Genomic DNA, 27,554 nt, shown 5'->3' on the forward strand with positions numbered 1-27,554 from the left:
TACATAAAGTTTGGTTTAATTTTAAGTATATCACAGAAAGATATTTATATAAGAGATAACCGAGCCAGTGCGGCAATCTAGACGACTTTGTACAAAGCGCAAACAAAGACATTTAAAGAGAAGCTGAATACACAAACATTAATACTCTTATTTTACATTCTACACCAAGTAAAAACGTTCAAATTTTAGTATAAAACGTGCAACCAATACGACTCTGTCGATTCTGGTGCTGGGCCGAGTCTCGGCCGGCATCCACAGCGGGCCTAGGGCGAGGAGACTGTCACATGCTTCAGTTGTGGATTTTGATTGGTCTTTCCAGATAATTGTACCGTGTGCGCTTGGGAGCTTTGTTCACATGATCAAGGCCAAGCCAAGGTTTGCCGATTTGTTGTGAATCTGCAAGGAGGATAAAACGTGAGACAAAAGTTTTCAAATTTTCGCGGATAGTGGAAGAAAATGGTGCAAAATCTGTGAATTGTGGAACATCTATAAAATTTGGCACAGTGATAGAGCATAATGTACTGCGCAATTCTTAAGATGGACCCCGCCCCCAAAATAGTGCCCCCTTTGTTATTACAGTTTTAAAGATGGAATAAACCTTTTTGACATGGTTACTTACTTGTAGTTATCTGTGGTTGGAAGTCCTTTATAGAAATTACTTTATCCAATTCTAAAGAGATAAAATTGGGAGCTTATCAGATTTACGAGCGCCAAGCTGAGAATAAGTAGTTTGAGCAGCAAATATACATTCTATATCGCTGTGAGCTACACTTACACCAATGATTTCACTTCTACGCGAGTTTGTAGTGCTACACAGTCGGCCCAGGAGGCTCAAACCTCAAAAATCCCTCCGTCTATCAAAAGAGCTGACGTGAACCACTTTGTCTTTGTTCAAAATGGAGCCAAGCGATTTTTACTAGCATTAATTTAAAAACTCGCGTGTAAGAACCTAGATTTTGAGAAAACGGGTTCTTATATTTTGGGGCACTGACTAACAAATAAGGCAAAATAGGTTCCTTATTAGGTTCTTAATATTTTTCCCAAGTTGCTTATTCAACAGTGGGATTCATGATTACAGAAGGTCGACTGAATACATAGCCACTTTGCTGAAGAGATATCCTACTGTATATATGTTATATCAGTAAATATTTAAGAAAAACTAAATATTTAAATATATAATAAATATAATAATAATAAATACAATAAAAAGTAATAATAAAATATAATAATTTTTCCTGTATTCATTGTTCTTCAATAAGGATAGTTTAATCAATTCAAGATAGAAGTCAAGGGAATAGCTAGTAAACAAATATTTTGTTGGAAATGACAAGGTGTCGAATGACGCCTCTTCCCTTTCCCCACTAGAGCACTCCCAGTGAAAGGTCTTTTAGCATAGTCATTACTAATACAATCCCTCACCGTCAGGAAGATAATTCACTCGCCCCATGTGGACAATTGCAAGTTTAATCTGTAGATAACAGTAAGAAATTCAAGTGATTAACGTGGCAACAGTTATCTCGCAATTGTAATCCAACAAGAATTTAAATATAAAAATAAAGGGTTAAATTTTAAAATGTTTGCTTACTTGCCCAAGCATAAACAATAAACAAATCGCGACCAAAAGTGTCATTTTGTAGGTAACGCAGTTTTGCGCAAGTAAAAGGGTAACGTAAGCACCTTATCAAACTCCTTGTCTATGATATCCACTTTGGCTTTGACGCGATCTCGTAAATTGGAAATAGATTCTCCCTGGAAATCAATAAAGAATAAATAATTTCAGATTACCTATTTTGAATACTGGGACAACAGTCATTTTACAAATACAACTATCTATGTGTTATTCTATACTCTAAAGCAATATATTGGTGTTGCTTTTAAGGTTGGACGAATTGGGTTTAATTGAGTGGATTCGGTTTACGATTGAAACGTCGTGTTTATTTGCATCGCCTTACTAATGGCAGTGAAATATTCGTCAAATAAATCGAAACCAAGGATTTTTAAGTATCGAAATTTGAAGAGCACTTTGTACAGACAAAGTATTTGAAGGGATGGCAGGGGGAAGATTCCATCATTGGTACAAATAAATATGAGTGCAACTGTTTGCGTTTATCATGCGGCAAATTGTTGGGACGGGGTTAGGCATCGTGGCATCAATGCAACTTAGTACTTACATCAGAGACGCGCACAAGGAAGGGAGTGCCGAACGTCTGGTAGACCTCCTGTAATCAGAATAGCAACATCAAGTTATTTGTTAGACGTACCATTATGAAATCTTAAAATGAAAGGATATGTACCATAACTAAAGCGTTACGGTTGTAGACATATTGTCAAATATGTGGTTGGACGAGTCGTACCTTGTTGAAGTGCGCCACAGGTATTAAAATTTCGTCTGTTTTCAGGTCTATTTCATCTGAAGGGATCTCCTACAAAACCACACAAAGTGAAAAGTAAGACAAAAAGAATGTAGATCACCTTGCTAGAAGTTACGAAATCCAAACTTACATGTTATAAAAACTCAGATGTTAATACGCGGGTTATTATTGTTTTAACAAGCCATACCTCGATTCTAAAGATCCTTTGTCCCTGGCTGACGAGATGTTCTAGCGGTACGTCGTTGTTAATCGTGTTGAACACTTTGGCACTGATGATCTCTAGAAGACGCAATTTGCCTGTTGACGTGCAATCCACGTGGGATTTGGCTTCCTCAAGAAGGTCGCCTACTGTTGCCTCCTGGAAAATGAGGTATGAACAGGTTGTGAACTCTAGTCACGACAGCAAAACCATCCTATTTCAAGCTATGGTCAAATGGTGGAAAACCTGTTTAGGTATCTCCTTTAAGCCATTACCATGCGATAGGACATGCAGAATGGTCAGGAGAGCGAGTCTATATTACTATAAACTATGTCAAATGGTGGAGAACCCGTGATGGGAGTGTCGGGACTGCTCAGCAATCCGCCTAATTCCTCTGTGTTCTTTTACACACCATGGGTGGAAAGTTTGACTGTGTAAACCAAGTCAGATGGTGGAGAATCAGTAAATATCTCACATCTCCCGCCATGAGCCAATCTATGGTGAGGATTTAGAGCGAGACCCTCCTACTGGAAGCTAAGGACAAATTAGGGATAGCCTGTGGATAGACGTTCGAAAGAGTTTCTTCTGCAACCTTATTTTAAATGAGGAAGAGCCGGTGGAGGGAGCGTGCCACGTCCTGCAATGGGCCACTGAGTCAGCATCGCAATCCACTTAAATCACTTATTTAAAATCGCTTATTTTACCTACCTAAACACCACTTATCTATGTTTCTGAAAGCTTTTTTTCCTAAAAAGTCTGCGTCATGTCCTACCATATTAAACTTTACACAGAATTCAAAAATTTTAGGTACCATTGATATATAATTCATTATTGACATCCCAAATTCTCACAACCCTTAAACAGATGACCATAATGTAACCAGTAAAGAGAATTTCCTACCTTGTTAGGCCATAGCACTAGTTCTTGTTCCTCCTTGCTGTCGTTGAGCCAGATGCACTTAAACTGTCTCTTATTCTCCAGCTGGTTGATGGGAATGCTCAGAATTTGGTAAAACAGCTTCTTGGGTCCTCGCGGCTTGTAATAGATTAGCAGGTCACGCAACGTACCTTCAAACGTACACCGTAACGCATTCCCTGGCGCGTCACGGTAACTACAAATACAAATATTTTTAAGAAACACGAGTGAACGGCTGACAGAAATCAGTGCTATACTATCGTGAGTGTAATCCCAGTACTCAAATTTTATCTCATTCAGGTTCTAAATACGAGTATTAGGTATTATAATTAAGTCTTCAGTCTTAATAGAGTCAAGTGAAAAGTTTCCAAGAACTGAGGAAAACATATGAAATAATGAGAGTAACAGATTTAATTATACTAAATCACTATTTGTGTCTATTGATTATATATCAATCTTCCATTTATTTCATTATTTTTTTTAATTCAAAATTCAAGGCATATTCTCACATCTGTCCCTTAAAGAACTGGAGTTTCATTGGGTCGACCTCAAGATGCGTAGCGACCGCCTTGGCAACCTAAGAAAATATTGGTAATCAGCTGCCTTACATACATAAATACCACTATACCATTACATATGAGGACTGCAACGAGGACGGTAATAATACCTGCGTATAGTTCATGCGCTGGGAGAGAACCACAGTGAAGCCAGGATCGTCGGGCTGATTCTTGTTACAGAATAGAACCTCCACTCGGTGGTGAAGGTCCCTGTCGACAGAATGGTCAGTATGATTACACGGACAGGATACCTAGCCCCCTCGTAGGCGTTTTCTCGGTGACTACAGCGTAGAAACGCAATCTTGATTCATTGGTGAGTGCGAGATTGGATGTAGGGAGGGGAACAGTCAAAATCGTGCCGAATACCCCCCAAAATAACCATCCAGCTTTATCAGATGACCTTTGATATTTTAGATAAACACAATGTGGTGGTCAGAACGTCTTACCCCCAACGGATCATTCGTTCCAACATTCTGACCACCATCGGATGAAAAATAGTAGTTTTAAGTTTTGGCATTGCATATAGTAAACCAACTCCATCCTCTGCATATTCATTTTACAGAAAATTGGTTACTTTATATTTATTACTCTTGAATAAGGTAAACAGGGAAGATCATACGTTGTCGTCACACAATCTTTCACAGTTCAATAAATTTTATAGTGCATGCGTGCAAGTGTCACTTTAGGACTCCATGCAAAAACTAAATGTTGCATTACACTACATCACATCGCATCGCATTACATTACCCTCGGTACCAGAGGCTCGAGCTTCACTCCGTAGTCAGTAGAGGGCGCATAGTAAACGAACGAAGCTCAAGACTCTGGTACCCAGGGTAACATTACATAGCATCATAGTGAAAACACGCGTGTGAGAACCTAGATTTTTTCAAGTCTGGCAAAACGGGTTCTTATATTTTGGGGTGCTTAATAACAATAACGGCAAAATAAACAATAAAGGCAAAATAAAAATACGTTATTATTACGTTCTTATTTTCTCCCCAAATTGTATAATCAACAGTAGGATTCATAATTACCGAACTGTGACCGAATACATAGTCACTTTGCTATAGAGATATCCTACTGTACGTATGTTATATCTGTAATCTTATCTTTATTGTTTAGCAAATTTATATTTATATATTTGTTTATTTTTCATGGAACGTTTTAAATTTTTAGCATAGTAGGTTCTTATATTTTGGGGTATTAAAATCCTATAGGTTCTTAAATCACTAGGTTCTTACACGCAGGTTTTTAATGTACTTATAAGTTTGTAACTATTAGCGAGTGATTTCCTCGCAAGCTCTAGCTGACATTGTAAGACGGACAGTGTATCGCTTACCTGAAATACTCTATGACCGTTGGGAGCTCACTTGTTTCCAACAACTCGTCATCACTTCTGAATATTATAAAAAAAAAAAGCAGTCGTTTGTATGTTCATGGAGAATAATCGCATCTCACCGTTAATTAAAACACAAATATAAAACATTGGAATCAGGTGAAGTTTTGTGACTTTAAGCTCCAGAAAATAGCATAATTTGCCATAATAATGCTGCCATAGTTTGTATGGAAAGCGTTACTAACGCTAAATAAAGTGGTGAAATGATTGTAAATCTTTCAGTTAAAGTTATCGAAGTCTAGCTTAATGAAGCTGTATGGGCTCTCTTCCTACCTTTTAATAAATCTGGATTTCAAGAGCATCAACTAATTGTTTCATTTTTTTATTTTTTCATTCAGTGGAGTGGTCACTTCATAGAGAACTACTCCCTGTGTGTTCACTTTGCGTTATGTTTTACCACAAAGCGCTACTTACCTCTGGTAGCAGATAATGTCTCCATCCATTAGTTCCTCTACTCCCTATAATACACAAAAAGCTCAAATGAAATGAAAGATCACATGAGACCATCGTGCAGCACTGTTACGCTGCTTGTGGCACACTAGCAAAAAAAAAAAAAAACGTTTTTGCTAATAATTACGCTGTGTTCGTCTTTAGACCTTTATCGCCCGGTAAGATACACAAAACCAGCATAGACTTTCCATCTCTACCAAGATTTCAGTTGATCGATTTTTGTCACGGTTCCCCTCTGCTGCCTAAAGTGGCTATAAGCTTGTGGAATGTTAGCGAAAGACAGAGCAATCACCCATGGGGTTTCAATGGGTATCATACGGAAATTCACATTAAAACTCTTTTCCGATATAATACATTTCAAATGTTGTAACTTTATGGTTATAACATCGCCACAAATTTACAGGTTTTATGATCGCCACAAAGTGACAGGTTATATGATCGCCACAAAGTGACGTGTTATATGATCGCCACAAAGTGACAGGTTATATGATCGCCACAAAGTGACGTGTTATATGATCGCCACAAAGTGACAGGTTATATGATCGCCACAAAGTGACAGGTTATACGATCGCCACAAAGTGACGTGTAATATGATCGCCACAAAGTGACGTGTTATATGATCGCCACAAAGAGACGAGTTATATGATCGCCACAAAGAGAGACGAGTTATATGATCGCCACAAAGTGACGTGTTATATGATCGCCACAAAGAGAGACGAGTTATATGATCGCCACAAAGTGACAGGCTATACGATCGCCACAAAGTGACGTGTTATATGATCGCCACAAAGAGACGTGTTTTATGATCGCCACAATATGACAAGTTATATGATCGCCACAAAGAGACGTGTTATATGATCGCCACAAAAGGACAGGTTATATGATCGCCACAAAGTGACGTGTTATATGATCGCCACAAAAGGACAGGTTATATGATCGCCACAAAGAGACGTGTTATAAGATCGCCACAAAGAGACGTGTTATATGATCGCCACAAAGTGACAGGTTATATGATCGCCACAAAGAGACGTGTTATATGATCGCCACAAAGTGACAGGTTATATGATCGCCACAAAGAGACGTGTTATACGATCGCCACAAAGTGACGTGTAATATGATCGCCACAAAGTGACGTGTTATATGATCGCCACAAAGAGACGAGTTATATGATCGCCACAAAGAGACGAGTTATATGATCGCCACAAAGTGACGTGTTATATGATCGCCACAAAGTGACGTGTTATATGATCGCCACAAAGTGACAGGCTATACGATCGCCACAAAGTGACGTGTTATATGATCGCCACAAAGAGACGTGTTTTATGATCGCCACAATATGACAAGTTATATGATCGCCACAAAGTGACGTGTTATATGATCGCCACAAAAGGACAGGTTATATGATCGCCACAAAGAGACGTGTTATAAGATCGCCACAAAGAGACGTGTTATATGATCGCCACAAAGTGACAGGTTATATGATCGCCACAAAGAGACGTGTTATATGATCGCCACAAAGTGACAGGTTATATGATCGCCACAAAGAGACGTGTTATATGATCGCCACAAAGAGACGTGTTATATGATCGCCACAAAGTGACAGGTTATATGATCGCCACAAAGTGACAGGTTATATGATCGCCACAAAGAGACGTGTTATATGATCGCCACAAAGTGACAGGTTATACGATCGCCACAAAGTGACGGGTTATTTCCTTGTATACATTAAAGGATGATTTACAAGCCCACTTACATGCTCGATGGTCAGACTTGTGTCCCGGATTTGCTCAGCGTAGTTAATTTTAACCTCCTGGCAAACACAAATACATATGACAAGCGATTTTAAAAAAGAGCTAAAAGAGACTAAACTTATCCATACAGTTTCAAGTTAGATAAGGCCCTATTTCCAGTCGGCGCTAGGCGTCATCAGCAGACTAAACTTATCCAAACAGTTTCAAATTAGATAAGGCCCTATTTCCAATCGGCGCTAGGCGTCATCAGCTCCATTATGGCCGATTGGTTCGCAGTCTCACAGAAACGAGCTGGAAATTGAGCCTTAACAATCTGGATTCTGGATCTGGATTTATTTTGTACATTGTTCAAAATCAACACATCAACCGATAATAGTGAAATACAAACAAAGATGATCATCCTATAGTTATGTACACTGTAGGTTACCATAATACAAACAACAATATAAACAACAACAATAAAGTGCATGAGGACAGCAGAAAACGTTAGAACTGCATGAAAATGGGTTTCCTCTGATACATTTTAGTGGTTTTCCACAAAGCCATGACGCGAAAAGTTCCACAGCCTTATGAGGATACGGACACTAGAAATAACACTCTTAGTATATATGATTTTTTAAACAATGTTTAAATTGTTAATAGAATGTCAAGCGAGAATGCATTTTATACTATTAGCCGTCGCCCCTTCCCACTTAATAGGGTGATTTAGATCCACAATGCCGGCAAGAGGCAAGAAAACACAACCTTGCACACGTTCGATTGCGCGCACGTGCTTTTCTTGCCAGTGTCATCCTGTTCAGGACTACATTTCATGCTTTTTTATATCCTCTTCAGGATGGGACGCCGGGGAAAATCAGTGTGCATGCGCAATAGAACGTGCATGAGGCGGCTTCCTCTTGCCGTCGTCGTGCATCTAAATGGTTTATCTAAATCACCATATTGGAACCCAAAGCCTTGTAATCCATTATAATAAATAATAATATATTTATTTATAAAGCGCTAAAACTATGTTTACATATTCTAAATAAAATGAAGACGGAGAAAAAAAAATATATATATGAATAATTAAGACAAATTGTAGGCTTGGCGGAACAGATGTGTCTTCATGGCCTGTTTAAATGGCGTCAGTCCATATCCCTCTACTACATATATATCATATACTATTATCACTCACCTCAAACATAAAAAGGGGTGTCCCTTGCGGCAACCCAGCTTTTTCGCACAGGTATGGCATTAATTCCGCTACAGAGGAAAAGAAAGTGACTCTTTTTAAATAGATGTCGAGGTTTTGTTGGCTATGACGTCCAGTTGATTACGCCCTACCATTCAAGTGCTACAACTTTTATTTTTAGTGGCTACTGCAATAGCAAAAGGCTTATAATCTAATACATGGCAAATGGATAACAGTAGCCACATGCACACTTTGCGGGCCTATTTTTACAAACATCATGTGATGCGAGTTGTAAGTTTATCCTTACGGAGGAGTAATATGATAATAATGATCAGAGAAGAGTCTAGATGTGCGGCTTTGCTATGAGCTTTGTCATGTTTTTTATCTTTAAAGTCCATATAACCTTTCAGAGTTGATAGATTTGGTCAATTCTTTATATTTTCATCTTCCAAATAGTATGTGGTTCGTATGGACACTATAAAACTCGTGTTCACGCGGATAACTCAAATCTCTGATATTGAGGTATTTTGGTCAACAAAAAAAGGCCGTGAACTGAAAGGCCCGGATCCAGTCATTTGTGACGTAGATTGAGATGACACACAAATTATATGTGAAAATATATGCGCGCGCTAAACCGGTTACCGTCTTCATGTCTTTTTAGTTATTGCTAAAGAACGTAGTGTGGTTACAAGTTTTACCGTCATCTTTATATTTCAACCTGGTAGTCAGGTGATTATTTAACTTCAGAAAACAAATCTGCAAAATTTGGCAGATATTTTTTAGTCTATGATTTTTTTTTGCGTTGTGCGCGCACGCTGCATGCACAATCAAGAATGGCGACATTCTCACGAGCGCGCGCTGTTTTTGAAAAACTTGGAATTATTCACTCGATTCAATCTACTTTCGCACGGCCAGGAAAATTTTCAAAGATCTGAAGAAAATTAAAATTTCAACCAAATTCAATTCTCTTTTAAGAATTTGAAAGTTTATCTATGCTTTCTTTTGGCTAGATTGATATAAGTGAAAGGTTTTAAGAACTTTAAGTTATTTTACCCTGGACCGCCCGGAACAGGCCATAAAAAAGCATTTTAGAGTGGAGTGGTTTAAACGTTCCAGGTACTTACGGATAAAAAGAATTAGGCGTAGATGTTGCTCATTCAAGTTAATATATATTAGGGATGCTATAGCCTGTGAATGTATAATATTTTGTTCTGAGGTTCCCTGTGGTTCTTTACTTACAGAACTTTGTAACAAGCGGCACATAGAGATGTCCGACAAGTGCCAAGACTCGCTGTGCAGGGTCATAGTACTTGAAGAATAGCAGAACATCACCTGAGTATAAAATCTCAGTAAGGTATCAGGTAATAGGACTTTACACCTGCACAAAACCTTGCAGTGCTAAACGTCGATCGAACAAAATCACGTCTTATGAGCAAATGGGGCAAAATTCTATCGTACGTGAACTGAAGAGTTTTTGGCTTTGCGTGGCAGTGTGCAAAGTGAACATGTCAAACTTTCCCACACCATGTGCGTCAGGCTTTAGGCATAAACAGATGCCTTCTTTAAAGGAGGAACAAATTTCAAGGTTCCTGTTTCATCTGGGTACCTATCAGTTTACTTGCAATTTTACCAATCTATCCCTCCCTTGTATACAGCTAGTTTTAGTAAGGTTGCACTCGGAAAATACACGTGCTTCATCAATTACAAATATAAGTATAACCTTATAAGCGAACAAGTGCACATAAAAACAATTCTAGTTTGGAGGGCTTTAACATTCTTGGTTACATGTTGGTTGTATGTGTCTGCCAACATTCACATGGCTTTCAGAGACCAGAATGGACGGTTTATAAATGAGCCATGAAACAATGTGGGTCTACAACACATGGATTATCGAATGACCAAGTGCAACCTTATCTGGACAGTATACCAATAACCTAGCCATATAACTCACCCTTTTTGTCATAGCTTGGTAAGGGTGCAGTCCCGTTCTCTATAAAAAGCATCAAACAACAGTCACTTTAATGCCTGACGTTTTTCTAGGAGAAGGAAAACTGCTTCAAGCGGCTTGGATGCCTTTTTTTTATAAATATTATTTTATAATTTTCAAAAATACGTTGGATGATTTTGTTGCTTGTATTCCGTTCCTTTTCATAGCCAATCCATGCTTTGTTATTTGCAACTAAAATTTAATTGTCCCAAACAAGTTGCACAGATACAGTGTGCCTGGGAAATATCGAGGTCTGGGCCCTGAAGTGCTTTGTATTGCCCTCTTTACGCACCTGGATCTACAGTCTCGAGGAATATCACCCAGGAGGAGGCATCCACGAGTTGTCCGATCTGAAAATAGACAGCAAAGCACAGGTCAAGAAGCACTATAGCAAACAATGAAGCAGATAACCCAGTTGGGAAAGGGTACAGGGTTGTTATTGTGACTGCCAGCACATTTAAGGATGTTAAAGGAAGGCAGCCATGTTAGATTATTTATAACTGGATAAAGTCTGCTCTCATTGGTAACTGACCACAATTTCTACTTACTGGCTAATCTATATCACTCTCTACATTAAACACGGATGGTCTTGATGTATTGCTTATGCCTAGTGCACACTAGCAACATAACGACATGGGCGCGCGCACTATGTTTAGCCCGACATAACGAAATGGACATAATGACATAAAAGAAAAAATCATGTTATTTCTCTTACGTTGTTATGTCCATGTCGTTATGTCAAAGATAAGAGTGCGCGCGCCCATGTCGCTATGTCGATATGTCAATAGTGTGCACTAGGCATTAGTGGATAGATCTGTACTTACGGATAACTGGATACAGCCTGTACTTACAGGCTTATCTTCTCCATGCCAAACACGGCCAATCTTGTAGTATTGCTTAATGGATAATGTCTACACTTAATGATGACTGGAAACAGTGTGTTCTTACAGAATTATCTACAGTATATGTCTTCTGGTATTACTTAGTGGATATAGTCTGTTCTTATTGATAACTTGATACAGTGTGTTCTTACAGGTTATTTACAGTATGTGTCTTCTGGTATTACTTAGTGGACATAGTCAGTTCTTATTGATAACTTGATACAGTGTGTACTTACAGGTTATTTACAGTATGTGTCTTCTGGTATTACTTAGTGGATATAGTCAGTTCTTATTGATAACTTGATACAGTGTGTACTTACAGGTTATTTACAGTATGTGTCTTCTGGTATTACTTAGTGGATATAGTCAGTTCTTATTGATAACTTGATACAGTGTGTACTTACAGGTTATCTACAGTAGGTGTCTTCTGGTATTACTTAGTGGATATAGTCAGTTCTTATTGATAACTTGATACAGTGTGTACTTACAGGTTATCTACAGTATGTGTCTTCTGGTATTACTTAGTGGATATAGTCAGTTCTTATTGATAACTTGATACAGTGTGTACTTACAGGTTATCTACAGTATGTGTCTTCTGGTATTACTTAGTGGATATAATCAGTTCTTATTGATAACTTGATACAGTGTGTACTTACAGGTTATCTACAGTATATGTCTTCTGGTATTACTTAGTGGATATAGTCAGTTCTTATTGATAACTTGATACAGTGTGTTCTTACAGGTTATCTACAGTATGTGTCTTCTGGTATTACTTAGTGGATATAGTCAGTTCTTATTGATAACTTGATACAGTGTGTACTTACAGAATTATCTACAGTATGTGTCTTCTGGTATTACTTAGTGGATACAGTCTGTTCTTATTGATAACTTGATACAGTGTGTACTTACAGAATTATCTACAGTATGTGTCTTCTGGTATTACTTAGTGGATATAGTCAGTTCTTATTGATAACTTGATACAGTGTGTACTTACAGAATTATCTACAGTATGTGTCTTCTGGTATTACTTAGTGGATACAGTCTGTTCTTACTGATAACTTGATACAGTGTGTACGTACAGGCTTATCTATATCACTCTCCATGTCGAACACGGCCGGTCTTGTGGTCCCATTGCTGCGCTGCTGCAAGGGCCATGGGCGAATCTGATCCACAGGATACCCCTAAAGACAAAAACACTTATGTTAAGGCAATCCGAACCTCTTGGGCTCTTAACAACCGAGCCCTTCTTTGCTTTAGCTTGTTTTCGAGTTATGTCATAAACATCAGTTGAAAAAGTAGAGTTACAATACACTCTTGCTACACCAAGAAAAAGAAGGGGAAATCCAAGCACGGTAACAACGTACAACAGATCGCGTTTAACAAAAATTTGGGACCCTGAGAGACCCCTAAAATTTATGAGACGCGTAAAAAACGGCGAGATTCCGAGACTTTCGAAATTTGGAGATACCCATCGCTACCACTAGTTCTATATTTAGAATGATATTGAGCAATTCCCCTGAGTAGTTTGTTTGTTTGTGACAAAATATATGACCTAATGATCTATCCAAGCAAAAAGTTTTCTCTGTCTGGTTATGATTGGAGCTGTGATATTACGAGAGTTCTGATTAGTGAATTTAACATGTGAGTGACATGGGCCATCCGTGTTCCTAGGCAACAGGTACATTCCTTAAAATCTAGGTTGCATTCATGACATCAAATATAGAATAGCTTTTGTTCTAATTTCACATTAAAAGAGAGAGCTAGAGCTCTTAAATGAGAGCAGGGAGCTACACTATATCTATATTACATATTTATACAACTTACAATTCCGTCCGCAAGAACCTGGAGAACTTCTTGCATTTTCAGTGATTTAAGAACCTTGAAGTGTCTGATGGAAAGTTAATAGAGTACAAATGTTAAGAGTCCTATCAAGACTGACTACACACCGAAACAACAATGATGTCAAGGACAACACAGGTCACAAAGGCTTTTTAAAGATAGGTCTTGTAATATTGCATATTGTGTTTTAGCTTAGTACTGAGGTGCTGCAGAAAAGTGGGCAGTTCTATTTTTAATCATTTTCACTTCAGCTTTCTGGTAAGCAAGTTCTACAAAGATACGCCTTAACTTGTACAAAAACTCATCTAAGCTTTCTGGTAAGCAAGTTCTTCAAAGATACGCCTTTTTCTATTTTTCATAATATAGTCAGTTGAGAGAAATAGGTCGAACTTTGGTAATAGTTCGACCTATTTCTAATAATTGAGTGTTGCTCAATCAATTATTACATATTACAATTATATTATTTACTGTAGTTCTTTGACACAAAAGCACAACAAGATAACAAATGCATAGTTGGCAGCATGCCTCACTGCTCACTGTACCAGTCATTGACTTACTTTGTTTTAACCTTTTCAAAATCAAACAAATCTGATCCGTGATGACCACAAAATTGGTCTTCTGTAACAACCTGGAGTGGAAAATATAAATTATCAGTTAAAGTATGGTAGAGACTCTAATCCCAGCATTTATTTATGTTATTTTCTATCTTGAAGAGGAAGGCTTATAATATAGTGCTTGGCACTGGATGGAACTTAATTCAATCTCCATTGCTTACCTCTACAGTTATATACAAATGAGCTTCTGTCCTTTCTTTTCTTCTTTGCACTTCAAGTCTCCTCTCCTCTTGTAACCTCGACACCAGCGTGTCAGGAATTTCATTATTAGTTACTTCTTCTAAAATTTCATCTGTAGAGAAATTCCAGGTAATGACAACCTTTAAGTTCATGTAAATGGCCCAGCTGTAAACCACAAGCGAGTGACAATGTGATTGTCATCGTATTTCATCTTCAGAGAAGGAAATGGAAGGCCTTGTACTGAGATACTTTATGAGCTTTTGTCAAGAATTTGCCGTAGCATCTGATATCTATTGCGGAACCAGCTTTTTTAGTTGGCATCATTGTAAGTCACTATTATCTTAAAAAAAAACTCATGGGTCACATCTCAGTTATCTATTGTTGCACGAAACGGGTGACAAAGGAGTGAATAGGTTAAACAAGTGTTCACTTACTGATATGACTATCTCTTATATAGACCAGCATATACGCATTAGTACAGTGTTTAACAGTGACATCATCCTAGAAGGAAATATATGGATCCAAATTTAATAACACTTCAAAAGCTTAAAAATCGAACCAGTTTGGCAAGTTACCTCATAACCTCCAAAGTTATTGTCAATTGCTTCTTGTTTGGTTGCCTACAAAAGTAAACAGATTTAAAGACGACAGCTTTATTTTAATCGAGTATTATAAGCATAAAGTCATTATATATTAATGAAAGCAAGTTCACTTACCAATGAAACCACATCGTCATCGAACTTGCACCACTGCAGACACAAATACAAGTGAAACAATTTGTTGATGCTCTTGAAAATTTATGACAGAAAGCCTGATCTAATTTAATGGCATTACAAATCATGGCGCATTACAATTTAATGACAATAATAAGAGGTCAGAATACCATACATATCTCATTGTGTTTTGTATAATTCATTATTGTGGAAATAATACACCAATAAATAAAGGTTACATACCCTGCCGTCGCCTTTTGGGTTTATATATACAACATAATGACCACCATGATTATCTCCTGAAAAGAAACGTCAAAGAGGTATCACAAAGGCATATTTTATTCTCTTCAATATTTTAACAGATGAAACTAACTGAAAAGGTAAGTCTGTTTTTGTAATGTAAGGGCTTCTGGAATTACGCGCTTGTGCAGAAGCGCGTGCGCAGCTGATGTGTTCTTTTAGGGTTCTTACCTCTATTTCTTGTAAAAAAAAAAACAGATAGTCTTCATAAGAGTGTGATATTTCGAACTGAATTTCGAAAACTAATCCAATGACTAGGGGTTCTTTGCTAAACCACAAAGGCCTAGGACTAATAATAAAATACCTTTTTTAATTGGCTGGTGGCTAGGAGCTAATGAAAACTCGCCTAAGATATTTTCGCAGAAAAATAAACCTTTTCAAGTTAATTCGTGCTTTCCTACGGTACAAAATGTAGTTTGGGCTTAACAGTTGATATTCCGTGTAATTTAGCACGTAATTCAGTAAGGAATCCCGCAAAATTTTGATGGTTAAAGAAAAATGTATTGCAAAATTCCGCGTAATTTAGCGTGTAATGATTGATTTTCCACGTAATTTAGCGCATAATCTAGCAAAGAACCCCACGTAATTTTGAGATTTTTCCGGGTAATTCCAGAAGCCCTGTAATGTACTCTAGATAGTAGGGTGATTTGGATCCATTAAACTGGCAACAAGACGCCAGATCGTGTATGTTCAAATGGGAGTTATTTCCAGGAAGTGCCCTCTTGCTCAAGTTAAGTGTCAAGACATTTATTTATTTGATTTTATGAGTAAACATTTTGAAACCTGCAGGCTCCCTACATTACACCCCAGCTTATGATTTACTGTATAACAATTTCAATAGAGTATATATTCAGATTTGGATAATAACTAATAAGTTCACAAGTTGAAGGAATATCTATGCATTATATGAATAGAAACAAAAAGCCTAAACTGTCATGCTCTTGTACCAGAAGAATGAATACATTACACCAAAAACTGGAATTCGACTCTGCCAAATTTTCGTCTTTAATAAGACTTCTTCAGGGCAGTAGGAAATTAAAGGAACCCATGTGGAGATGTGTAAATTCTTTTTATCCATAGAGCGCGCTATTTTAGAACATGCACGTTTTTGTCAGTTGTAATGTTTTTGCGTCTCGCACCACTATTCTGATGTAAATAAGCTTGTAACGATCTACCTTCTTCAGTCTGCCATGAAGAAGTCTTATTAAAGACAAAAATTTGGCAGAGTCAAATTCCAGTTTTTGGCATATTGTATGCACTGTATGATATACTTTTCCCTAAGAACAAATAGAAATATCTTGGGCTAAATTTTACATAAATAAAATTAGGTTTAATGTGGCTTAATTCCCTCTAGTTGCATTCTCACCACTGTGTACTAAAACAGCATGAAGAGTATACACAGCGGGTGTGTCTTCAGGTTCTTGCAGGTATCGATCAAGGTCAATCTTATCATAAAATTCATATCTGGATAAAAAGAAATAATCAGATAGACATACTTTCTATACGAGTTAGCATATAGCTGAAATACAGTGGTATCCAGTTAAATCATCAAGGAAAATAAATAACAGTTCAAGCTCAAAGGGAATTTGAGTTATCCAGTACAAATAACTGAAAGTAATTCTCTAGTGAACTGAATTCAGTTTAAGTTATATTAGGGAGTTGAAGTTATCATGGTTCCAGTTATTGAGGTTCTACTGTACTACTTGGGCTTCAGAATGGGAATCATAAGGCTGTGGTTCTGGGACTAACACAGGTTTATAACAGGGGAATCACAAGACAGGAAATTTTCACATGCCAACACAAGACAGTTAATTTTCTCAACACGCCAACACAAATTCAAGCTGTCAACCAGAAATTGAAAATGGGTCATGGCTTGGTTTACTAGTACTCTCAAGCATTGCATTCAAGCTGTCTTATTTAATTTAATTTTGTAATTGTAAACATGAATCCACAAAAAGCATGCAGAGTTTTATTTTGTATACTCCAATGTCAGCCAAACCTACCTGTCATTAATTTTCACATTTGCATCAGCTACAGGGTCATACTGGAATCTCATAAGCTGGAGATGAAGGACTGGTGGAAACTTCTTGAACATGACCCCCTTTTTGGCTTCCTAGAACCAAACAATAAAAAAATGTTGCTTAACCCCAAACTTGTTATTATCTAAATTTCAAATACAAGGGTCCATTTGGGGAAAACCTCAAAATAACCACATACGTGAAGTCTGTTACCTAATTTAAGCAGTATTAAAAGCATCTCAGTTCCCTGCTCTAATAATGTATTTAAAAGAAACTCTTTTTTGGAAGTGCAAAATAATGTCATCATTGGCTTTCTTTAACACTGGGGATTACATAGCTAAATGTAAAATTTGTATTGTGGAAAAACTCTGAAATGAGCAACTATGCAACTAGTCTACACATCAACACTGGCTCACACAAAACATCTCTTTTAATCTGCTAATTAAAGAGAATAAATGAAATACTTTCAATCAAATATTGTTGATATTGATGGTAAGGGGGCCTGGTTTGGAAGGGCAGAAGTATTTCAAAGGGCTGCTTGGCACTTTATAGCGGCTAGAGTAGAGTTATTCCTCCACACTCACCTGCAGTCCGTGTTCACCAGCATCATATTTATTGTCACCATCCAACAGTTCAGAAGCACAGTATTCTTTAAATGAATCATGGACTGGGGCGAAACATAAATAATCAGTTTATCTAGTAACATGTTATAATTGGAAAAAGACAAAAAATATATACTTTCTAAAAAAGTTACTGTATACGATCACCCTCCGCCTGACTACTATGTTATCAAAGGAAATGTCGTTATCAAATAAAAGAAAAATCACAAAGCAATCATTGCAGTCGCTCTTATGATTTTTGCTACTGTATTAATGATTTAATACTGGAATAGAGAATGTCTGCAAAAGAGTTGACTGTAATAATGGCTATTAGGAGTTTTTTTGTGAAAGGGAGAAAGCAGAGAAGAGAACTATAACACAGTAAAACTGAAGATGGTGTATATACTTACTATTCTTTTTGCCTTTTACATTCAACTGGATGTCATAGAACGGCTCTAGTCTAATAATAAATAGAAGGGAATCGTCATTCAACTGAATGTCAGCTGTAACCTTTTTTATTTGTTGTGGATAAGTGTATCAAAGTAACAAAAACACAAACAACTCACCTTGTGGAAACATAATCAACTTTGGTACACTTGATGTAGGACTAGAAATTAAATATTAAATGTATAAGATAAATAAAAAAATAGAGAGAGATAGTGAGAGTATATGAAAAGACAAAAGAGTGCCAGTCCCTTGGTTCCTTTTGGCACAGAAAACAAATTTGCACTCAGTAAATAGCATACTTTTGCTTGCTTTTCTTTCAGTTTTATCTAAATATCATTTTATTTATTCATGTCTTACCACATGTAAATTATCTATTTAGACATTAAATGTGAAATATAAATAAAAGTCTATCTATAAATGGAAAAGACAGTTTTCTACAAAAACTTACAAAAAGTTTTCCCTCTAGTAATCTTGGTATAGTGCCCTGCAAAACAGACAGGTAGTTTTAGGAAAAAAGTAAAAAATAAATTAATAAATTAATTTATAAATTTAAAATATATGTGACCCGGCGAGGGAAAACGTACACTAGAGAAAAAGCATTCGGGCTACATATGAACGAAAAATATCGTTCGGCGGATTATGCAGAAGGCTTTATTAACGATATTCAGAAGGATATCAGGTTTCTACAAGAAAGGATCTCCGATTTTCAAGATCGTTTCTCCAAAGGCAATATCATTTTTCCAAATACAAAATCGTTCTCCCTGCTTTTAAAATCGTTTATCACCGAGGTTAACACCCAAAGGCGAGGATGTTTTTCTGATTTTCTATGTAGATTGTTCATCACGAAGACAAGGTCTTCTTTCAAGGATTTGGAAAACGTTTATCAGTGCGAGAAAACCCCAAAGGCAAAAACATTTTTCAGATTTCGATATTCGTTACCAAAATAAAACATTATTCCCTCTTTTGAGAAGCTTGCTTATGTGACATTAAAGCAACAAGTTGTTGTTTTGCAAAGACAAGTAAATTAGCTGACTTGCTTTCTTAGTTTGCATATGGCTCATAATCAATTTGAACACTTTACCTATTGCGATGATCGTAATGGCAAATTAAAGCTCAGATATAGGAGATCTTTTTTAGGGGTCTTACTGATGCCCGTTCATTAGCAAGCGCAAAGCTGTCATAGTTAAGTTGTGGTTGCCATTTCTTTGTTTTGAAAATACAAGGAAATATCAATAGCCGACTTGCTTTTTTAATTTGAATACAGCTCAAAAAAATCGATTGTCGAACTTTATGGATCGCCACTATCCTAATGGCAAAAGAAAGCTGAGATATAGAGGACTCTTTTGAGAGAGGTCTGTTTGATGCGCGAGTTTAGTAGCAAGCGAGAATCAGCATATTGTTGTCGTCAAGAGAACGATCTTCCGAATTTTAAGAGTAGGATCTTCCGAACTTACCGAATTTTAGAGAACGATCTTCCGAACTCTAGAGCGTTTTTTGAATTTGAAGGGTATGAACTTCCGAATTTAAAAAACATTCTTCTGATTGAGGCTCGGAAACAAGATCATTTATGATTATATATTGAAGCAACATCGTTCCCTCATTATAGAAAAAGCCTTCGCTGATCTTCCACATTTGTCCAAAAACGTTTTTCGCTAGTGTACGTTTTCCCTTGCCGGGTCACATATATATTTAAGAAAATATACTGCACTAGGGGATATCTCACCTCTACACAAGTTCCTTTCATTTTGCTCTCCATATTGTCAAGTAACTGTGGAAAAAGGAGTTATTTTCTGTAAGGGCTGTATCTCTAATAGTGGTCACTCTAATAGTCAGGAAAATGGTAGGGAACAAATTGTACTGTGCAACACTTGCACAAGGGAACATCATTTATCTTTATCTTGAGCACTTAACAAACTTGACAGCTAAATTTGAAAATGTCTTGATTTTAATAGATAGACCTCATTTCTGGCATGATCTCGTCATAGAGTTACATGAACAACAAAACATGGTACACAAACACAATATCCTAGTGTAATTCTTTTATTGCTGCAATGTCTGATGCCCCTTACGCCATCAGTGGGATTGTAATAGTTGTTATTTGTGTGCTCCACAATATTGTTGTTGTTTTAGCCTGCATAAATGTAGTTCTGTGTTTGTATTCTTGATTTATCCTTCTTGGCCAATCAGAATATGCATTACAGTACACGCTGTGAAGGCTGATAAATGTCATTACAGGGAAAAAAGAAGTAACCGAGTATACTGTATGCTCACCACCCGACACAGCTCTTGGACATCATGTTGCATGAAGCTGTCCAGTGTTTCCCAACTGACGACAAAAAAAAAAAACGAACAAAAAAAAAACAATAAGTGAGCAAGTACTACAGTGATAGAATTTGAGGTTGTTTATTGTACCATATTTACCCGCCTATAATGCACACATTTTTACTCCCAAAATGACCTTAAAAATTGGGGTGCGGATTAAACGCGGGTGTGTATTATACGCACATAAATATGGTTAATGGTCTTTGGTCCACTGCTATAGACTATAAAGAATATATCTCCTTAATTATTACTTACAAAATACAGTTTATTTGCAAGGAAACTTCAAAATGGCCATAGAAATTTGATAATTTGTAAGTAGATTATTGGTACAACAATTCCTGTTTCTTGCTTGAATTAGCAGATACTTGTTCATTTGGGTATCATTCAGAGGCATAAAATGACATGGGTCTACATTTTTTAAACCATTTCTGTTCATGAGGTAATTACCAACAAAGCTAAATTAAATTAGTCTCTTACCCAAAAGACTTTGTAAGCTTCTTGGTGCCAACTGCTTTATCACTATAATGAGAATGAATGGAAAATAAAAATAAAATGGATAAGAGAACGGTAAGAGGAAAGAAGAAAAATATTTGAAATTTAAGTTTGGAAAATAAAATACAGAAAAAAATACAGATTAAAAAATAAATGCAAATTTTAATAAGTAAACTTAAAGAAATATATACCTGTGCTGCAGTTCATAGAAAACTCTTTGCAAAGCAAATGCAACACTTTTTCCAAGGTCGTCATTCTCAGTAGGCATTTGGTACACCGCCTGATACAAAAGTCAAGAGTGTAAGCATATTTGTAGCATATGCACCTGTCTGTCTGTCTGTCTGTGGTGAAATTAATATTTTTCATGCCATCTGCCGCTTTTTGTCTGTCAGTATGCTGTTGTCTATTGTCCTGCCATTGCCTGTTACCGTGCTCAGTCTCTATCCCTACTTGACTGTCTATCTCTTCTACTGTCTGCCTGCTGTATTGTCTTTCTCTCTGCCACTGCCTGCCTGACGTCAGCTTATATTGACCTGTCTACTCACCTATGCCACCATTGTCTGTCTGTCTGAAATTGCATGTCTGCCTGCCTTTTAGTTTTTCTACCCATCTGTATACCGATATCTGTCTGTTGTTTATCATTCTGCAATTGTCTGCTGTCTGTCTCACGCTTTGTCTATCTTTATGTCAGCAGACCTCTGTCTGTTGTTTATCTTTTTGCCATTATCTGTCTGCAAGTCAGTTAGCTATTGGGCAATTACTGTATGCCCTGTCTATGGTTGACACTTCTTACCTTGCGTAGCGCACAGGTGAAGTACAGGGTTTGCAGCAGGGAATTCATGTAGCATGTTGCACCCTGGTTTTTCAGACCAACATATCCTGTATGCTTTTTGGAATCCCAACTGTCAATGCAAAATAGCACTTATCAAATAATACTGGTCAACACTTGTGTAGCCTGGTAATGTTAGAATATGTTTCCTGAGCTCACGACCAATCACACCTGATTACATACGTGATCGCATGAATATTCATACTCATAGGATTATTATAGCCACACCTATATCCATGGATTAGTGATACTTTGATTTACATAGATCCGCTACAAAAATGCCTCAATACCCCTTACCAATTGTATATATAAATGATGAAGCAAGTAAAATAAAATTAGTTGTTTCTCCTGAAATATCGAGTCGTTCATCTCGTGTAACTAAATAAAAGGGTCCCTTTTTGTTCTTTCAAAGGTGGTCAGATTTTTATCAGAAAACTCCCTCCCTCCCTCCCTCCTCCCCCCCCCCCCCCCTTCCCAGACAAATTAGGTCCACTTTTTCGGATTTCGCACCCCCCCCCCCCCCAAGAAAAACCCTGGGTAGGGGCCTGACCAGGATGGTTAATTTAGTGTCCATAAAGCAAAATCCATAATAACAAGAGACAAATTTCAGTAATTTCTTTGTTTTGATTTTTTTGTCAGGGAGTGTTTCTGTAAGATGAGAGTTGATATTAGTGACCCAAAAGTGGAAAGCTAATACTTACGCGACACCATGAGGTGCATCAGCTGAAACATACACCTCTACTGTGATGGAGTCCTTAGAGATATAGCCCTTACTGGGGTCAAGAACATCCTGCAACCAAACATGCAAGGTGAATGATGATCACACAGCTAGCAGCCACAGCTAGCAGTGACATGGCTATAGATGCTACTTTATAACACACAGCTAACAGTGACATGGCCATAGATACTACTTTTTAACACACAGCTAGCAGCCACAGCTAACAGTAACATGGCCATAGATACTACTTTTTAACACACAGCTAACAGTGACATGGCCATAGATACTACTTTTTAACACACAGCTAGCAGCCACAGCTAACAGTGACATGGCTATAGATACTACTTTTTAACACACAGCTAGCAGCCACAGCTAACAGTAACATGGCCATAGATACTACTTTTTAACACACAGCTAACCGCCACAGCTAACAGTGACATGGCTATAGATACTACTTTTTAACACACAGCTAACAGCGACATGGCTATAGATACTACTTTTTAACACACAGCTAGCAGCCACAGCTAACAGTAACGTGGCTCTAGATACTACTTTTTAACACACAGCTAACAGCCACAGCTAACAGTGACATGGCTATAGATACTACTTTTTAACACACAGCTAACAGTGACATGGCTAGAGATACTACTTTTTAACACACAGCTAGCAGTGACATGGCTATAGATACTACTTTTTAACACACAGCTAACAGCCACAGCTAACAGTGACATGGCTATAGATGCTACTTTTTAACACACAGCTAACAGTGACATGGCTAGAGATACTACTTTTTAACACACAGCTAACAGCCACAGCTAACAGTAACGTGGCTCTAGATACTACTTTTTGAGTGATGCTTTGTAAATAAAAGATATTATGCACCCTACAATATTTCTCATAACAATTTTAGACACCTCTCTACCACTCTTTGCTAAAGGTAACACCAGTCAACTCTGTCATTTATGGACACCTTAAGAGGCAAATCATGGTGTCCATTATCAAACTAGCTGCTTGTGAGAATGTGCAAGTAGAATGTATATACTTACACTCCAAGCAACGAAATGACTAAATCCCCAGTCATTCTCCTTGGCAAAGAAGAGATGGGAAATTTCTACAAACAATGAAGAGATGTCAGAATCGTCTTATAATGGAGGGTAAAAACTGTTTCATTTTCTTTTGTGTTTGAGTAATAAAGGGGCCTGGTTTAGGTTGTGATTTAAAAAACATATATTTCAAACCCAGCAATGCACCACTTGATGGAAGGGGTGGGAAGGGCGGAACAAGCAATAAATCTATCACTTATTAGTGGAAGGAGGGGGCAAGCAATAAATCTATCACTTATTAGTGGAAGGGGGGAACAAGCAATAAATCTATCACTTATTAGTGGAAAGAGGGGGTGGGAAGGGGGGAACAAGTAATAAATCTATCACTTATTAGTGGAAGGAGGGGGCAAGCAATAAATCTATCACTTATTAGTGGAAGGAGGGGGCAAGCAATAAATCTATCACTTATTAGTGGAAGGAGGGAGCAAGCAATAAATCGATCACTTATTAGTGGAAGGAGGGGGCAAGCAATAAATCTATCACTTATTAGTGGAAGGGGGGAACAAGCAATAAATCTATCACTTATTAGTGGAAGGGGGGAGCAAGCAATAAATCTATCACTTATTAGTGGAAGGAGGGGGCAAGCAATAAATCTATCACTTATTAGTGGAAGGGGGGAACAAGCAATAAATCTATCTCTTATTAGTGGAAGGAGGGGATGGGAAGGGGGGAACAAGTAATAAATCTATCACTTATTAGTGGAAGGAGGGGGCAAGCAATAAATCTATCACTTATTAGTGGAAGGGGGAACAAGCAATAAATCTATCTTTTATTAGTGGAAGGAGGGGATGGGAAGGGGGGAACAAGTAATAAATCCATCACTTATTAGTGGAAGGAGGGGTCAAGCAATAAATCTATCGCTTATTAGTGGAAGGAGGGGGCAAGTAATAAATCTATCACTTATTAGTGGAAGGAGGGGGCAAGCAATAAATCTATCACTCATTAGTGGAAGAAGGGGGCAAGCAATGCATCACTTAGTGGAGGGGGGGGAAGCATTAGTGGAGTGGAGGGGGGGGAAGCATTAGTGGAGTGGAGGGGGGGGAAGCATTAGTGGAGTGGAGGGGGGGGAAGCATTAGTGGAGTGGAGGGGGGGAAGCATTAGTGGAGTGGAGGGGGGGGAAGCATTAGTGGAGTGGAGGGGGGGGGAAGCATTAGTGGAGTGGAGGGGGGGAAGCATTAGTGGAGTGGAGGGGGGGAAGCATTAGTGGAGTGGAGGGGGGGAAGCATTAGTGGAGTGGAGGGGGGGAAGCATTAGTGGAGTGGAGGGGGGGGGAAGCATTAGTGGAGTGGAGGGGGGGGGGGGAAGCAATGTATCACTTGAGGGAGGAGCAAGCTGTTAATCTTACTTACTCCTGGAAAAGTCCTCCACTCCTTCTTTCTGACTGACAAGAGTAAGTCGAGCAGATGCCTGGCATGACCATGACCTGCGAGGTAATGATATTCCAAATGAAGGAAACAAGAAGCCGCATCTTACTAACAATCCTTAGAGATAATAATAACTTTAGATAGTTTCCATCCTTGCTGCACACAAACTTCTTCATTTCAAAGTTTTGCAGTTTAAGTGTCTAACAGCAAGTGCCTGTTAATCCCTGTGCAAATAGCACGAACAAGAGGCAGGTTGCAAGCACAGTTACTACTTCAAAAAACCTCCAAACATGGTGTACAGTGCCTGTGTTGCTGGCATAGATGGTACTTCACAACACCTTCAAACATAGTGTACTGTAGTGCTGGTGTATTGTAGTGCTGGTGTACTGTAGTGCCGGTGTACTGTAGTGCCGGTGTACTGTAGTGCTGGTGTACTGTAGTGCCGGTGTACTGTAGTGCTGGTGTACTGTAGTGCTGGTATACTGTAGTGCCGGTGTACTGTAGTGCTGGTATACTGTAGTGCCGGTGTTGCTGGCATAGTTGGTATTCAATAACACTTCCAAACATGGTGTGAAGACAGTGCCACAATGGCTTCGCCAAAAAAAGTGGCACTGTTGGTATGGGGTAGATAGCAGCTGATAACATGTCGAAAATTTGGTGCTGCACGTTTGCACTGTTAATAAACAAAATGGAATTTCAACAGCTACTCCTTGCAAACATCAGCTAGAGAGAAGTACAAAAAAGACATCTTTATCAGTGTAGAACTGGATATATCATGTACTCACAAGGTCTCTGTCTCTGGGTTGCACTGCAAGAAGAAACCCAGGCTTTTAACCCGCTCGTGTCCATGTGAAGAGTACCTCGGCATCAACATTATACGCCTATATGTACAAACATCAATCATTATATTATACATTATATAAATGAAGAGACTAGTGTGAAGCCTGGTTAACAGGAGTTTGTTATCTGAGCTCTAATTCTGAGGTTGCATATGCAATAGAAATCTTTCTAGCACTAGTGGATTCACTGGGAAGCAGAAGCAAGTTGTGTTTTGTGATTGAACTGTTTCGGCTGTTCCAACCTATGAATTTAGGGTTCACACATAAAGGACAACAACATATGTTGGAAACGTTTGCAGAAACCCAACATGGTTTTAAAAAGGTTCAAACTAGCTATTCAAATGAACAAAACTTAAGAGTTAATTTGATCATTTAAAATAAATTAATACCCAATCAAAACTTTATTCAGCTTTATTGGTGACAATGATCTAACAAGCCAAACATGAAAAAACTCGACCTCTGACCAAAAGATCACAAAAACAACCAAAAATTAAAAAACATAATTTAGTGGGAAAATGATACTATCAAGCTTACTATGTCAATAAAATTATCTAGCGAAGATTTAAGAGAGGTGTACAAACAGTAGAAAAAAAACCATCGGCAAAGATCATCACAAAGTTTAATTTGAAAGGGAACGAGTTGACAAATAAATAATTTACGAAAAGCTACTATCATTACGAAGTGGTTACAACGAGCGGTTACGACTAACCGGCAAGAAATAAAACCAATCACAGGTTCCCTTAATTTAAGATTAGGATAAGCAGTGATTCATGTAGTCCACTGGTAAAGCCTAACATTTGGTCACTCACCAGGGCAAATTTCTCACGTAAATGGGATCACTCAAAATTGTCTTATCCATTTTGCTAAAGTTTGGAAGAGTGAAACGAATTGTCCCTTCGGGTCTGGCGGTATCCTCCTCCATCGCAACATCATCCGCTTGTTTGGGTGAGTTAGAACCGTTCGTGGCCATCGTCGTATCACTTCCAACATCTAGCACAAAAACAAACGAAAAATGCCGGTATTTTACATGAACACATGAGAAATCGTGGTCGCCAGGCGCGAAGAAAAAAATGCAAGTTTAAGGATTTCAAGAGGCAAAATGGAAACAATTCCAATTGATCATTACCTTCTTTGGTGTCCATATCCTCTGGATCACTACCGTTTCCATCTGTGTTCATCATGTTTTCGTTATCGCTAATTTTCCCGTCGTCTTTTTCCCTCGTTTGCCGAGGGCTCCTTCCTCCAAGCGCTTGCGAGACCACACGGACGTGCTTGCTAGCTATGCGTCCAATCGCGCTGAAAAGACCCGTCCCGGGCAACACGATGGCGATTTCAATGCATCCAGTCAAGATTCGTCTTGTTTAAAATGGTTTACGCGATAATGGAGTTGCTTTGCTGAAGTTGTTCCAGGATATTATGGTCAAATTTGAGTCTCTTTTTCTGCTCCATTGTGACATATTATGGACTGGTTCGTGCTCGCGCTACGTGGTGCACTCT

General features: G+C 38.0%; 1 protein-coding gene across 1 annotated transcript; it reads right to left on the reverse strand.

Moving 5' to 3' along the window:
* Positions 1-27,554, reverse strand: LOC5506093 (ubiquitin carboxyl-terminal hydrolase 7). The gene is made up of 42 exons (XM_048719406.1): positions 27,184-27,554; positions 26,867-27,047; positions 26,004-26,099; positions 25,204-25,277; positions 23,797-23,861; positions 22,734-22,822; positions 21,997-22,105; positions 21,395-21,483; positions 21,189-21,230; positions 20,661-20,715; positions 20,113-20,157; positions 18,838-18,873; positions 18,509-18,549; positions 18,353-18,402; positions 17,928-18,010; positions 17,329-17,438; positions 16,692-16,789; positions 15,269-15,324; positions 15,029-15,061; positions 14,888-14,932; positions 14,747-14,813; positions 14,294-14,424; positions 14,076-14,146; positions 13,504-13,567; positions 12,759-12,860; positions 11,091-11,148; positions 10,763-10,801; positions 10,051-10,143; positions 8,815-8,882; positions 7,643-7,699; positions 5,854-5,897; positions 5,383-5,439; positions 4,154-4,253; positions 3,996-4,063; positions 3,472-3,682; positions 2,560-2,730; positions 2,355-2,423; positions 2,172-2,219; positions 1,678-1,749; positions 1,420-1,468; positions 620-670; positions 1-396 (listed from the first exon to the last, which is right to left on the reverse strand). Exons 1-42 carry the CDS (start codon positions 27,236-27,238, stop codon positions 290-292), a joined length of 3,249 nt encoding a protein of 1,082 aa, XP_048575363.1. The 5' UTR covers positions 27,239-27,554; the 3' UTR covers positions 1-289.

Source organism: Nematostella vectensis, chromosome 12 (assembly GCF_932526225.1).
Source record: "Nematostella vectensis chromosome 12, jaNemVect1.1, whole genome shotgun sequence".
Classification (NCBI taxonomy): Eukaryota; Metazoa; Cnidaria; class Anthozoa; order Actiniaria; family Edwardsiidae; genus Nematostella; species Nematostella vectensis.

Coding starts and splice junctions, on each gene's coding strand:
- LOC5506093 (XM_048719406.1), bottom strand. CDS start 27,238: ATGATGAACACAGATGGAAACGGTAGTGATCCAGAGGATATGGACACC. Junction 18,874..20,112: donor TGAAAGGAACTTGTGTAGAG/GTGAGATATCCC, acceptor TCTGTTTTGCAG/GGCACTATACCAAGATTACT. Junction 4,254..5,382: donor ACGGTCATAGAGTATTTCAG/GTAAGCGATACA, acceptor TTCTGTCGACAG/GGACCTTCACCACCGAGTGG.